At 34.2% G+C, this 16,506-nt stretch overlaps 1 protein-coding gene across 1 annotated transcript; it reads left to right on the top strand.

Annotated features, from left to right (window-relative positions):
- The first annotated feature begins 10,046 nt into the window (after positions 1–10,046).
- LOC110460650 (achaete-scute homolog 5-like) lies at positions 10,047–16,500 on the top strand. Its single transcript, XM_021513683.1, has 2 exons — positions 10,047–10,242; positions 15,132–16,500. Exon 2 carries the CDS (start codon positions 15,167–15,169, stop codon positions 15,824–15,826), a length of 660 nt encoding a protein of 219 aa, XP_021369358.1. The 5' UTR covers positions 10,047–10,242; positions 15,132–15,166; the 3' UTR covers positions 15,827–16,500.
- Positions 16,501–16,506: the final 6 nt, after the last annotated feature.

Genomic DNA, 16,506 nt, shown 5'->3' with positions numbered 1-16,506 from the left:
AAAAAAAAAAAAAAAAAAAAAGTCTATTGGTGTCGCGAAAAAATACGAGAAAAAAAAGATTGTATGTAGGTGACGCCATATTGCAGTTGAAACCAGAAATGAACCTATTGTACTTTTTGAGCCTACCATTTCTTTTCTTTTCCTTTATCTATTTTGAAAAGAAATTCTATTTTTTCAATACAAATAGCTTTAAATATTTTATATTATTTATTCTATTTTTGTTTCCACGAGTTATACTTTATAAACCGGAATTATAAAAACAATCCAAACGTTAATGGAAAAACTATTTTTCACTTTATTTATTTATTTTGTGCCATTATAAGTATTCGAACAAATATGTCATGCTCCATCCCTACATTTCCAAATTCTATTCAAGTAAATTTGGGGATGCATCAATAAGCAAGCAATGAATAGTTTTCATATCCTGTTTTACTGGTGTCCTTCTAATCCGATTGACTGGTCGTCTCTTACACTGCTTCGTTTAATACATACTACGCCTTACCATGCCAAAGATTCTTTTACTGAGATTCCTATCCTTTTCTTAAATCAATTTTGTTTCACATTTTCGTGTAGTGTAACTTTTGTGTTTCTTTTTGTTGACAGAAAAAAAGTATCCAATGGCCAGAAAATATCCTGTACTTTGTGATGTAATTCGGGTACCAGTTTGTTAAACATTGGTGTCCTACTTTTACTCTGAAATGTACTTGTACACAAAAAACAAGGACAAATTCCCTGCCACTAAACGCGTTGTAACCACCGGTAAACATTTCACCTTATTAAACCACTTGTACTGGATTGATATTAACATTTAATATTGTTCTATAATAATTGTATGATAAAAATCAAACTATGGATCTTCACAAAACAGCCTACCGAAATCTGCATTGCTGAATGATGACGAGGTTACTTTTCGAATCATACAATGAAATATGTTTTCATTGTTTACACTTTTTTTTTGACATTTTGAGGTTGTTTTCTCCCAAATTATTTTCAAACCAGTTTCACGATAATTAATAGCCCTGTTTAATATTGCACAAGCAAATGGTAATTTGGTAAATTGAATATTGACCTCCTAGTAACATAGAAAGAAAAGCAATCGCTGTTTTTCCTTTATTACTTCCTTATTTCTGACTATTTTATTATTGATAATTTAGTACTCGTACTAGACGCTTTAATTTATGAAGACTAAAACTTCGTGTAAAAATGGTATCAAATAAAAGAATATCTTTTGATTGATCTCCATTACTTAAAGATAACTACTCAGGCACATGTGACCAATACTGTATATTACGATGTGAGCGTTGTACTTGTGGCTATTCATTGACAATCGACAGTACCGTTAACGTTAATATACCGTTAATAACGGTATGACCGATGTCTTCATGTTGTCAGAAAAGGGTGTGTTTTGTCCTCGTGCCACGAGTAAATATTGTAGTAAGTAAGTTGTGTTTGTTTGTGAGGTTAAACACTAAATCTACCGCCTGTATGTAAATGGACTTCCATTGTACTCGGGCCAATAGCCAGTGGCTGTTGACTGAGAGGATCAACATCTTACGAACTTCATGCAAATGACAGCTGTAATGTATCCGATCAGAGCCTACATATTTCAAATGAAATTAACACGATGTGACATGTAACCCAACCTTAATGATTTTATATAATATACAACTCATATCTGTTAATTGATTACCTTATTATGGTGTAGCATTTTATCTTAGTAAACAATGTATTAGACCGGGGACATGATAATCCAACCATTTCTGGGGTTAGTGAATGAATGTCTGCAGAAAAGATTTTATAGTTTAAACATATGTCATTACAGCAAAGGCATTTGCAAGAGGTTATATGAAAGTTTAATTATTTACTTACGATATTTCTGTATCGACCATTAACAAAATCAGCAGTCGAAATACCGTATTGTATCATATTGCTAAAATCACAAATTATAAAGACTTCTTTTTGTTATATATGCTTATGTTTTTTTCTGTATTCTGATAACACTTGTATTGATTAAAAATTAAAATTTTCTTGAATCGCTAACCTAACAAATATCGCTTTCTCTTGTCATTATCACCTTTTGTAGAAACGACTTGTTGTAAATCCCACTCTCTATTAATTATCGTATGATGTGTGAATGTGGCGCCCTTCATTGAACTTCTGTACCCATGACACTAACGAGGACCTGTCTTTTTCTTTTCTCTCCTACCTAACTTTTCTTTTAGATTATAACAATAGGAGACAAACAGTACATGTAAACTCACTACTACTTATTAGAGTTACACAACCGAATAATAGGAGACACACAGTACATGCATACTCACTACTGCTTATTGGAGTTACACATCCAAACAATAGGAGACACACAGTACATGTATACTCACTACTACTTTTAAGAGTTACACATCCAGACAATAGGAGACACACAGTACATGTATACTCACTACTGCTTGTTAGAGTTACACATCCAAACAATAGGAGACACACAGTACATGTATACTCACTACTACTTATTAGAGTTACACATCCAAATAATAGGAGACACACAGTACATGTAAACTCACTACTACTTATTAGAGTTACACATCCAAACAATATGAGACACACAGTACATGTATACTCACTACTACTTATAGAGTTACACATCCAAACAATAGGAGACACACAATACATGTATACTCACTACTACTTATTAGAGTTACACATCCAAACAATATGAGACACACAGTACATGTATACTCACTACTACTTATTGGAGTTACACATCCAAACAATAGGAGACACACAGTACATGTATACTCACTAATACTTATTAGAGTTACACATCCAAACAAAAGGAGACACACAGTACATGTATACTCACTACTACTTATTAGAGTTACACATCCAAACAATAGGAGACACACAGTACATGTATACTCACTACTACTTATTAGAGTTACACATCCAAACAATAGGAGACACACAGTACATGTATACTCACTACTACTTATTAGAGTTACACATCCAAACAATAGGAGACACACAGTACATGTATACTCACTACTACTTATTAGAGTTACACATCCAAACAATAGGAGACACACAGTACATGTATACTCACTACTACTTATTAGAGTTACACATCCAAACAATAGGAGACACACAGTACATGTATACTCACTACTACTTATTAGAGTTACACATCCAAACAATAGGAGACACACAGTACATGTATACTCACTACTACTTATTAGAGTTACACATCCAAACAATAGGAGACACACAGTACATGTATACTCACTACTACTTATTAGAGTTACACATCCAAACAATAGGAGACACACAGTACATGTATACTCACTACTACTTATTAGAGTTACACATCCAAACAATAGGAGACACACAGTACATGTATACTCACTACTACTTATTAGAGTTACACATCCAAACAATAGGAGACACACAGTACATGTATACTCACTACTACTTATTAGAGTTACACATCCAAACAATAGGAGACACACAGTACATGTATACTCACTACTACTTATTAGAGTTACACATCCAAACAATAGGAGACACACAGTACATGTATACTCACTACTACTTATTAGAGTTACACATCCAAACAATAGGAGACACACAGTACATGTATACTCACTACTACTTATTAGAGTTACACATCCAAACAATAGGAGACACACAGTACATGTATACTCACTACTACTTATTAGAGTTACACATCCAAACAATAGGAGACACACAGTACATGTATACTCACTACTACTTATTAGAGTTACACATCCAAACAATAGGAGACACACAGTACATGTATACTCACTACTACTTATTAGAGTTACACATCCAAACAATAGGAGACACACAGTACATGTATACTCACTACTACTTATTAGAGTTACACATCCAAACAATAGGAGACACACAGTACATGTATACTCACTACTACTTATTAGAGTTACACATCCAAACAATAGGAGACACACAGTACATGTATACTCACTACTACTTATTAGAGTTACACATCCAAACAATAGGAGACACACAGTACATGTATACTCACTACTACTTATTAGAGTTACACATCCAAACAATAGGAGACACACAGTACATGTATACTCACTACTACTTATTAGAGTTACACATCCAAACAATAGGAGACACACAGTACATGTATACTCACTACTACTTATTAGAGTTACACATCCAAATAATAGGAGACACACAGTACATGTATACTCACTAGTACTTATTAGAGTTACACATCCAAATAATAGGAGACACACAGTACATGTATACTCACTACTACTTATTAGAGTTACACAACCAAACAAAAGGAGACACACAGTACATGTATACTCACTACTACTTGTTAGAGTTACATATCCAAACAATAGGAGACACACAGTACATGTATACTCACTACTACTTGTTAGAGTTACATATCCAAACAATAGGAGACACATCATACTCAGCCCCGGTCTTCATATGACCATATAGCTGTTGCGAGGCCGTTAGATCATGTTGGAATAAAATACACTAATCAATTTAAAGAAAAAAATGAGAAAATACACACGTTTTCAAAAGTTGCTGGAAGATAACAGGAAGCTATTACATTTTTTTACAGTCTTAATATCTAAATGTTAGTTACATAAAAGGTTAAATTCAACGGTATTTTATTTTAACAATTTTGCAATAAATGGATAAATTAGCTGACCAAGATTATTTTACAACTTTTTCATAATATTTAACATGATTATATACAATGTATACATTTACTCATGGTCGTTTATTGAAACATTCTACTAATACAAAAATGACTGAACTATTTTCGAAGTTGATCAAGTTGACATCTTGAGAGAATTAATACTAATTCGTTCTCATTGTATTTTAGACTGCCTCGTCATGAACTCGCATGTGCATGCCCGCCAGCCTGGCGCGTGCTTAAGGTCATCATTGGCTCCGTAGTTAGGTGGAGAACGTTTGTATTAACTCTGGTATCAACAAAACAGCATTATGTACACGGGAGATAGCACAGTCAATAGTCTAAATCTCAATGAAACGATGAAATAGAGGAGTTATTTTGCAAAATCGTTGTCCGAACACGTGTAGTGTTCTTTGCAAACAGAGATCAATGCAACCACGCCATCTTTTCGAGGTCAACATTTTTGTTGAGTGAGACACATCAGAATATTTGTAAGTTTTAGTTAAACCGTACTAGATTGAAAACATTCAACTCAGTTATATATACTATTCCAGAGGTCTGGGAAAACAATCAATAATTTTACTAATTCCACCTTTAACTTTGAAAGTTTAAAAACCAACTAGAGTACACAATTATACACTGTATTACAGTCATCTCAATTTATCGAAATGTGATTCTGGTGTCTCTAGTCTGACGGATAAACAGGAAGGTGACGATGATAACCGAACGCGTCAGGTTACTTAAATATATGTATTACCAAAACATTTAACACGGATTAGACACGTTATAACAACTTATTAACAGCTTTTCTAGCTATACCTCTTTTTCATATTTACATAACAATTAAAACAAGTATAATATTTATTAATTGATACTTTAGTTATTATTTTTACAAATGATATATTTAACCTGAGTTGGTGATGTGATGCACATGTTTAGAATATTAAGGTCTTCAAAAAATGTGTATTTCGAGACAAAGTATTTCAAGAACGGGAATATATAGAAAGAGAGCAATTTAGAGCGACATATTTTGAGATGTTCTTAAAACGTCATAGCCAACGCTGATATGACTTAAAACGTCATACCTAACGCTGATATGACTTGAAAGTCAAACATAACGCTTATATGACTTGAAACGTCATACATAACGCTTATATGACTTAAAACGTCATATCTAACGCTGATATGACTTGAAATTTCATAGCTAAAGCTCATAAGACTTAAAACGTCATACCTAACGCTGATACGACTTAAAACGTCACTACCAATGCTGATATGACTTGAAACGACATACCTAACTGTGTAGTCAATACGTACCAGGTACTACGTATACCTTTCGGGGGAAATACGTAGTACGCCGTACCTAACGCATACATTGCTGAACTATAATTTCCTTTGCACGTTTTTTTACTTGTTATAAAAACATTAAATTGATATTGAATCTTCACCTCGATCATATGTTCTCCATTAACTTGCAATCATATCATCGGCGCTTTTGGTTTTTTTTATTATTATTCGGAGGTGGAATGTAAACACCTCTAGACACTGGCCTGCAACAATTTAAATACAGATAGGCTCCATGTCGACACGTACGAATAAATAATCCGCGAAATGACCGAATCGTCACTGAAGTTACAATAAAAACACTTGTTTGTCCGAGTTAGCTGGGTATTTAACAGATAAGCTTTTGATTGTAATGGTATTTACCTTATAAAACACGACTAAATTGCAATTAGTGTCTTTGACCGCTGTTTGTTTGTCCTACTTGGCGGGGATTAGCGTGGATAAGCATGACGCCACAGTCCCGAGATCCGACACAAAGCCATTCTCTTCGAGCATGCGATACAGACATTTTATTAAACCGTTGTTTTTTCTTTCGTCGAATTTTGCACGACACATATTTGTATTCGTTTTTATTTCAATATTCAAGAGAACCCGGACAAACGTCAACGTATACCAAGAGATAGCTGTTGACCACAGTCAAGCCCCTCTGTCGGCGATACAGGGGATTTAACGCCACGGGGTGTCACCATAGACAGAATGTCAGTTTTAAATCCCTAATATTTTTATAGTTTCTTTTAAAATTAAATGGTGCGAACGAAAACATTTCCGCTTATATACATCTCTGTTCGTGTAAGTTTGTGAAAGATTAGCAGTTTAGCTTTGATATTGCCGCAGGGTCAAAACAAGTAAAATAGTTCACTTATTGTATTTAGATATCTCCTTCAAGAAAACATTATTAGCTTTGGCATATTCATCGATATTTGATATCTTTGTCATAAATCTGAGTCACTCCTTCTGTATGCAAACCCATTTTCATTCCCGGACACAGCTATTATGGAAAGCCTTTCAACTGCGCGCTAACGCAATACCTATATAAGTCTTTTGTTTCCACTCGAGATCACTTAACGTTGTCATCTAATCTGACATTATTTAAAGTCGAAATTGGCAATGTACAGCTTTAATATCCCATTGCAAATTATTCAAGTAAAATGTTTGCAATTATATATGCCAAGTGCATATTGGCAGTGATAATTTGTGTGGTGATTTGATGATTGCATTATGATGAACTTGGTATAAATGCATTCAAGTTCCTTCAATCGGACTGAATAGGTTGTTTTAAGTACAGTATATGCAATACTAATGAGGTAGAGTTTGGCCGCATACACCGAGAGCGGAACACCAATTGTCTTACTGTTTCTAAATCGTATGATCATTTTCACCGATATTTTTTTAAGTTTCTTTTCCATTGTGACAATAAGCGAAAAAATAAATTTAGTATCTTTGGCATCGGACACCATTGATTCAGATTTAGATTGGACACCGTCTAGTGGTCCAAGGATATAAACGTGTTATCTCAAACGGCGTTGTTGAATGCTTCTCTCCGAATAGAACCGCTACCATTGCCGGACAAACCAAACACTGGGCGACGTCAGCGGATTATCTTGTCATGGTAACCGTTAAATAACGGGCGCGTGCATTCTGTATCAGTTCGCGATAAAACAATTAACGATGGGCACTTTAATGTAAGGGTATAGAGTTAACTGGTGTGCTCACTGAGAATAAGATACTTGAGGCCAGGGTAAGCCTCGAACCGATTAAAGACCCATTCCGTCAGCACTTGGAGATAACGTCGCCGTTAATATTTAATTACAAGCCTCGTCTTGTTAAATACCTAGAGGTACACAGCTGTTTTAAGAGGACGCTCCTTTTATTGTGCTTTAAGATTACACTGCTAAATGTGAGAGAACTATCTTATAATATCAATTCCGCCTTATCAATCATTATATTTGCACAACGGACAGGTGATGGTAAGCTACTAACACTTGAAGACTTCATCGAGAAATTAAAATCGATATGCTGGGTACAAGTACTGTACTTTTTATGTACGTGTATATAATTCTGTAGATTTGAAGGTTCGATATATTTATTTAAAAGCAGGACAGTAAACAGTTTTAACGTGTGCATTTGACGTGAAAGCTTACCGATGTACTAACGGGATGTCGTCGACTCTATGTGAAACACTGGTCGAGCTGTTTCTGATATAGGCATGGAAAACGTTTCGTATTATGTCATAGGTGGACCGAAATTATTACGAAATAAACCAAAATGAGTATCGTACACATCTACGTCTGGGATAAATATATAGAAGGTAAAACGATTACTTGACGATGGTACACGTCCAAAAAAACTTTTAACCATGACCTATAGATGCAAGTCCCGACAAATCGAATTAGCACTGACCGAAACGATGACGTGTATATCGTTACGTCAACGTCGATGTCCGAGATAATCAGAAAAAGTTACTGTTTGACGATCGAGATAATCAGAAAAGGTTACTGGTTGACGACCGAGATTAGTCGAAAAGATCACTGGAAGATGACCGAGATAAACCAAAATTATTACTGGAAGACGTCCGAGAAAGGCCGAAATGGTAACTGTTAGAAGTCTGAGGTATGACGAAATTATTACTGGTAGACGTCCGAGAATGGCCGAAGTGATTACTGTTAGAAGTCCGAATTAGGCCTAAATGATTACTGGTAAAAGTCCGAGATATGCCGAAATGGTTAATGCAGACGTCCGAGAAACATGTACCGGGTAGGCCAAATTATTAATGGTACACGACCGAAATAACCCTAAAGGAGATGACTCAAATATACCGTCTTTAATTAAGTAATAAATGTTGGATTACGTCGATGGTTAATACTCAAAATTAGAGGATATTTGTTAAATCCAAAGAATACATTTCTATCAAACAAATCACTTAATTAAACTTCAATACAGGTATTAATCCTTTATCTAATGTTTTCTTAATACAACTTCTCATAAGTACCGTTATGACGTAATGTTGGGGAACATTTGTCTAATGCGGAAATGTAACGTCTACTTGACAGATCTATGTTCCGTTAAAATAGAATAATATTGAACAATAGCTAGTCAGTGCTAATGTATTGTTAACGGTAGCCTTTAATGTCTGTCGGACATAACTTGACAGTGACGAAATATGAAAGGAATTTAATACATTTTGATATACCTTTGATAAGATCAGTCTTTGTAGGTATACTATAATTACAACAACGTAAACACATTGTGGTTTGATACATATTGCATGGTTAGCTTCCTCGTACAGTAGCATTGGAGCTGGAATATAGCCGTTTGAATGTCTGTCATTTCTGGTGAAAGTTAACTTGAATTGACAGAAATTCAAATCATTGTGCATAGACATAGACAAACACAATTTCTCAAAGCATTATATATATTTTCAAGTATAATAAGTTTTGAAGAAAAGCTTTTGGACTAATTAGTTTTAAAAACTTTTTATTTTTCATTTTTACAATCTAAAAAGAACTGGAAGTTTATTCTAATTTGTTAATGAAAACTTAATCAATTTTGTATTATTTTTAAATTTTCACTCAAAATTTAAAATTTGGAAGAGCGTTAAGCTGAATATATTCCTGACAGCCCGGGGTAATCCGGGTACAATGCCGTCACTGGGTCGTATATAACACTCAGGTCTAAATCCGGACAAAATATTAACAAAACTAAGTCAACTATGACTTTGTTTTTTCTTGTAATTTATCTGTGTTTCTTCCTCAAAGGTTAAATATGAGTGGATAAATGTGTCGTGTAACATACACAATTATGTGTTAAAAATGACCTTAGGCCACAAAGAGCGATGTTTATCTCACTATAATAATGTGTATAGCCTTCTCGTGAGCCCCCCTCCACAAGAAAGTTTCGTGGTGATGTGTTTTAGAATGGTATTTACCACGCTCAAGTGACAAAATCCGCTTTTTGTGGAGTTTTACTGATTGGTGAAGGGAGATAATCCCTTGTGACACTTGAAAGCCCGAGACACGCGCCTGAGAGAGGAGCTTATTTGCATAAGCAGATCGGAGGCGAGAATTTCCTCATATACCAGAAAAAAATATTGGGCTGATATCAAGAGGAAAACAGATCAAAGAACTCGTAAATGCCATTCATTTGAAGACTGTTCAGGTGAAAAGTTGGAAATGGAGGAACCTTTTATTTGAATTCGGGTACGTATAATTTAAATTACAATTTATACGTATGACAAGACGTATGGTATGGCGGCACTATTTTGTTCGTTTAAAACGGATTTTTAAAAAGATCTTATTAAGATTTTATCAGAAAAAGAAAATACACATGTTAGTATTACAGATATGAATCAAAGATTTGGTATTTTAGAAATGTATATTTCATTCTAAATAAGCTATACCCATTCATTTTTCTTATGGGATCGGAAGGCAGATTCATTTTCTATAAATATATATGCATTTCATTTAAATTTTCTTTGTAAATTTCTTTTTATCAGTTTATTCCTAAATAGGTAAACGTTAACTACAAATAAGTAATGTGTCTTTTCTCATTACATTATCGTGCTTTAAATAAACAAAATAAATTATTTCATTAAGTTTTATTTTAATGAGCTCAAGAGAAACAATGTTACACATTGAAAAATAGTTAATCACTCCCTAATTCTCTTAAATTACGGGGGAACGTTTAACAAATGTTTATAAGGCTGAAGGTGTTATCAAAGTTCAATGAACACAAACAAGTGCTGACCATGTTAAACGAATTTGGGCAATATATACTATCCTCACTTATCTACGAACTGACAACAAACTGTAACGTCAAATCACACTAAACGAAAGAAATAGAAATATATTTCAATTAAATTATATTTGTTTATCAAACTTCAATATACTATAAAAGTTGGTGTCTTATCGTGAGCATACGGTCCATATATTCTGTACACTGTTCCTTATTTTTCAAATGTAAACGTTGATGTATTTTGTATTTACAAAAACAGTAAAATTGAAGGGTACATGCAGCTGTATTAGATAATGTCTATATTTTGAATTTATCGCGAAAGCACATTGTCTGGTATATTGTTGGACAGATCAGCCATGTTCCTGCCATATAGACACATTTTGTACATAAAATGAATAATAATTATTTGTATAACTGCGTGTATTCTATAAGCATCAATGATTGATATATCAAATTACAGTGCAGGAATCGACTATCGGAACAATCTTGTTAGTTATATAACTTAGCAATATATAAGAACAAATGTAGACTGTAGCGCTAGTACCTACATTTCCGATTTAGTGGGCTCTCATCCTGTTTGTGTCATTATTTTTATACATTTTATATACTTTGATATATCGAGCGATCGTGTGCACTATGAAGTAAATTTAAATAGAGTGATTTTGAGTGAAGGCGTATTGACTATGGATGTTTGTTAACAGAATTGTACAGAAACCTCGGCTTACTTGTTGGTAATGCAACGTCGATATTACTCATTACAATAGTATACATGGTATAAAGTCCCGTGTCAAATACAAAATGTCAGAAGCGTTTTCTTCTATATTTCATGCACTTTTACCATTATGTTCCGTTAACTTTCACAAGTCATTATGATGCTATTGAAACGCATAATTGTATCATATAAGAGAATATTCTCACGTTTTCTCTCGTGATACTCTCAGACCTTTTCATTAAAAAAAATCTAAATATTTCAAAACTTTTTCCAATTGAACTATATTTGTTGACGTTGTGACGTTTTAAATTCATAGGAAAATTTTACGATAAGAACTCAAAATATCCGAAAACCCTCTTCACGACAAATTATCAAAATATTATAAAAGTTGAAAAAATCAGACTATACTATTATTTTTTTTCTTTTCAATATCGCAACAATTGACTTAATAAAATTTCACTGAAAAGGAATAAATGCCAGGAAAAGTGCTTGTGGCTTGTGGCTTTTTGGCACGAGTACGTAGCATTCATTTAACATTATCAACATTTTCAAAATATTTATAAAGGAAAGAATGTCACGACTTGTTTGGCACAGAATAAATTTAGAAACGATATTAGTTGTAAGTGGTGTATATGTAGCAGTAAATGTTTATCATTATCATTGAAATAATGACCATGTTAAACTATATATTGCTTGGACTTACTGTTGCGATTTGAGTTTTATTCGGGGCGTTCTTTTTTTAATAACAGTAGTGCTTTCTTTGTGTATACTTGCTCAAACAGGACATTTCGTCTCATTGTATATATTGTGTACAATGAATTACATTAAAAACCAATGGATACTTGTCCACTTAAATGTTCCAAGTGACAAAGAGAAATAACTGAAAGTTCATGTTATTCATTTTGGGGAAAATTTAAAATATTCAGTTGAGAAAGCTTTAGAAATTACATCTTATGTGATAATTGTTGGAGATTTTAATGTTGATTTGTTAACCTTATCGCATAATCATATTTTATTTCAAATTATGTTGGAACTAGATTTGACAAATGTTATTAATGAACCAACCAGACGTGGAATGACAAGACATCCAATTGTATTTCTAAATGTAATGATTCACATGTCATTACGATAGACCGTGTCAGTAGCGACCATGACCCATGTGTAGTATTGTGTCTGTACCAGTAAACTTATCTCGTACTTATACTCGTGAAGATTGGTCATACAAATATGCTGAATTTAATAAGTTAAACTTTTTGATAGATAATTTTGATTGGACTGCACTTTTTCAAACTTTTGATTCTGTTGATATTGCCAGTGTTAAATTTACCGAGCAGTTTTTATCTTTTGCTGCAAAATGGTCCCCAAAAAATGGTCCCATAAGACCACATGATAAACTTTGGATGAATTCTGAGCTCAGGAAAGTGTGCGGCTACGAGACCGAATCACAAAGAATTGAAACGTGTTAAGTCCACTTCCAATCTAGCACAATATAAAAAGCAAAGAAAAAAGGTTAACAACAAGAAAAAGCATATGAGGGAATTATTTTATGATAACGTTGGTGATATTATTGATAAACCCGATACCAGTAACCCTAAATTTTATTGGAGACTTGTTCGTAAACTATTCAAGCAGTCAGGTTCAAAGGAAGTTATTCCACCACTATTAAATCCTCATAATGGAAATGTTGAACTTGGCGATGCCGAAAAGTCTAATATATTGAATATATTTTTTTGCTCCATTTCTACTATAAATGATAAGGACATTCCATTAGCCACTTTTAACTAGAGAACTAATTCTTACTTTGCTTCTCTCGTTGTCAGATTTGATGCAGTTTGTGATATCTTGAAAATTCTCAATTAGGAAAAGCATCTGGTCACGATAGCATAAGCCATCACATGTTAAAATTTACAGCAAGATCCGTATGTAAGCCCTTGGCAATTCTTTTTAATATGTCATTAAACCAAAATGTTTTCCCTGAAATTTGGAAAAAGGGAATTGTTCTACCCTTATTTAAAAAAGAGGACAGACATTTGGTGTCCAATTATCGCCCAATTTCTCCATTATCTTGTATCGGTAAAGTTTTCAAAAGAGTAGTGTTTAAGTATATTTATAAAAAAATCTTGATAACTCCTTATTTTATGAAAAACAATCTGGTTTTATGTCACATCATTCTACAGTATACCAATTAATAGAAATATACCATAATATTTGTTGTTCTCTTGAAGACAAAAAACCACACCTGCCTTATTTTTTGCGATATATCATTTGACGTGTATGGCATAGGGGTTTATTCATTAAATTAGAAGCATATGGTATTAGAGGTAGTCTATTAAATTTGTAAAAAAAATACATATCAGGAAGGCAGCAACTAGGTTTAGTTAAAAATGTGTATTCTGATCCAGGCTCCACAAATGCAGGTGTTCCACAGGGAAGTGTGTTGGGGTCACTTTTGTTTTTAATATATATTGTTGATAATTTGAATAGTAGTTCACGTTTCTTTGCTGATGATACTTTTTTGATGTATTCTTCATCACCTTATGTAGATATTCAAAGATCTTTAGATAGCGGCTTACAGAAACTTAACAAATGGTCCAAAGACTGGCTCACTAAATTTAAACGTAATATATACAACGTTAGAAATAATGAAAATTACACTGTTCCGAATTTTCGATTATCCATTTCTTTTGAATCTTTCATTCCGTCTTCTGTTAGATTATGGAATAATTTACCAATCAATGTCAGAGAGCAGCTATGCATCAACCGTTTTAAATCTAAAATTCAACGCGGTAACCCTGATGTATTGCCTATTTATTATTATATGGAAATATAAAGTTAGATGTTTTACATACAATGTTGCGACATGCTTGTAGTAGTTTAAAATATGATTTGTTCCGAGTTAATATTATTAATGATCCAGCGCGTGCATGTGGAAACGACTGCGAAAATGTAGTGCATTATTTTTTGGATTCTATGTTGTATAGAAGACAACATGAAATTTTAATCGATAGCATTTCTCGGTACTGTAACGTCACAAACAATATTATTCTTTGTGGTTCTCAAAAACCTGTCGGATGAGCAAAACGGAAGTATTTTTAAATCAATTCAGATGAAAGTGTATTATATTGTAGATATGTTAAAATGAACAATGTAATTTTTGGGAGAAGGCGTTTCTAAGTTGTGATAACTTGTGCCTAATCCCATTTGTGAGATTGAACGAATAAAATATGTTAAAATCAAACTGAAAGACGAAAACTCGGAAAATCGAAAACTGAAATCTGCCATTACTAAAAAAGGATCATGATCAGGTGAAAATGTGCGAAAGCGTCAAACCTAGGTGAAAGCGTCAAACCTAGGTGAAAGCGTCAAACCACACCGTGAAGATTCTTCCTAAGTACCAGCTTACCTATTGTCATATATGTATACATGTAATCATTCATACAAGGGTCCCACCTTTTTTACCTTCGTTACACGTATAAGTCGTGGCATATTAAAAGAAAGGAAACGCACATGTATTCATCAAACAACACCAAACTTTCAAAATATCTTAAACTATGAGAATCTATTGTGATACTTATGGGGTTTTTTCATTAATAAAATATGATTCTCTTAATAATATGTCAATCCATGTTCTATATTTTTCAGATATCACCATCAATTGCTTAACAAATACCAACGCCATGTTTTCTATAAAGATCTCGTCACCGACCTGTGAAGAACTCGGAATTCCGCGAGATTATGACGAACAACCATGTGTTCCAATATTTCCTTCGTCTGCAAGGGAAATAAAAAACCCTGCCTTACACTTTGACGGATTGAGGTATGAAGCCTCCCTCAAGGGCGTGATCCAAAAACGAGACCCATTTTCTCCCTTGTGTATAATTCCCCTGCCTTCTGTCCTGGCGGAGCAGGGTGAACCAAGTTGTATCGGGAAAAGAAATGAGCGCGAAAGAGATCGCGTACGGTGCGTGAACGACGGCTACACAAGATTAAGAGAGCACTTGCCACTGGAACGCAAAGACAAACGCATCAGTAAAGTGGACACGTTACGGAAGGCCATAGACTATATTAAACACCTTGAGGACATTCTCGCCCAAGATGACACTGAGCAGGACCACTTCACATTACATCAGTTCGCGGAAAGAGATTCGCGGTCGAACAGTCCGTCATCCAAATCACGATTTAGCGAAGAAATATGTGACAGTTTCTCCGACACGGATAGTAATTTCACAGACGTTTCTGATTCCTCCCACCGGAAACGGTCTCTAGAAGTGAGTGACGTTGTTACAGACAGACATATACAATGTTCTGAGAAACGGAAGTGCGTTCATAACGCGTGAATGTTGTAGTCAATCGCTTATCAATCATTTTCAATATAAATGACAATGTGTCGATGTCCCGTTTGTGGTTGTGCTGTGTATATACGCTGTAGCTTGTGTTCACTAGACTAGTTATATGTTAAGTGCATCCAAGGTTTCACGCAGTTGAATCAATGCTACATAATAAAATTCACAAGACGGACAGATGAGAACAAAACAAAAGATAAGTCGTATCTACATCGGCGGGGAGGGCGGTTGTCTCTACTTAAGGTGTTATTTGATTTGCTCTGTGTATGGGACATATATTCTTTAGTACCATGTGCTGTAAATGTCCTAATGTAAATCTACCAAGAGAACATATAGTGCTGTTAAGTAATAGAGATTAAAAGTGCAATGAATACATGTTCACACGTGGACCATTCTCCAGCTCAGTTGCCATTGCCAAATGAAATCGGAAAGACATAACACAGATATGATAATTCGATTTGTATCGATACGTCTCTCTATGCTTCCCGACATTAGGAATATTTTGAACACCAGTAACCAGGGACACTGGTGGTGTGCCCAAGTTGTACGGTTATAACATTATCCCGTGGTTAACGTGTAGGCTGTGGAATCCATGGATACAGGATATTGTATCCTTGTTTACATCAACTTTTCATATTGTATGTTTGTCGTACGAAAATAAAGAGAAAACAAAC

This window comes from Mizuhopecten yessoensis, unplaced genomic scaffold, assembly GCF_002113885.1.
Source record: "Mizuhopecten yessoensis strain PY_sf001 unplaced genomic scaffold, ASM211388v2 scaffold10447, whole genome shotgun sequence".
In the NCBI taxonomy this organism is placed as follows: domain Eukaryota; kingdom Metazoa; phylum Mollusca; class Bivalvia; order Pectinida; family Pectinidae; genus Mizuhopecten; species Mizuhopecten yessoensis.
Note: the sequence above shows the minus strand (reverse complement) of the source record. Positions and strands in the feature narration are given on the sequence as shown.

Excerpts from the sequence above, each read along its gene's own strand:
- LOC110460650 (XM_021513683.1), top strand. The coding sequence starts at position 15,167 with ATGTTTTCTATAAAGATCTCGTCACCGACCTGTGAAGAACTCGGAATT.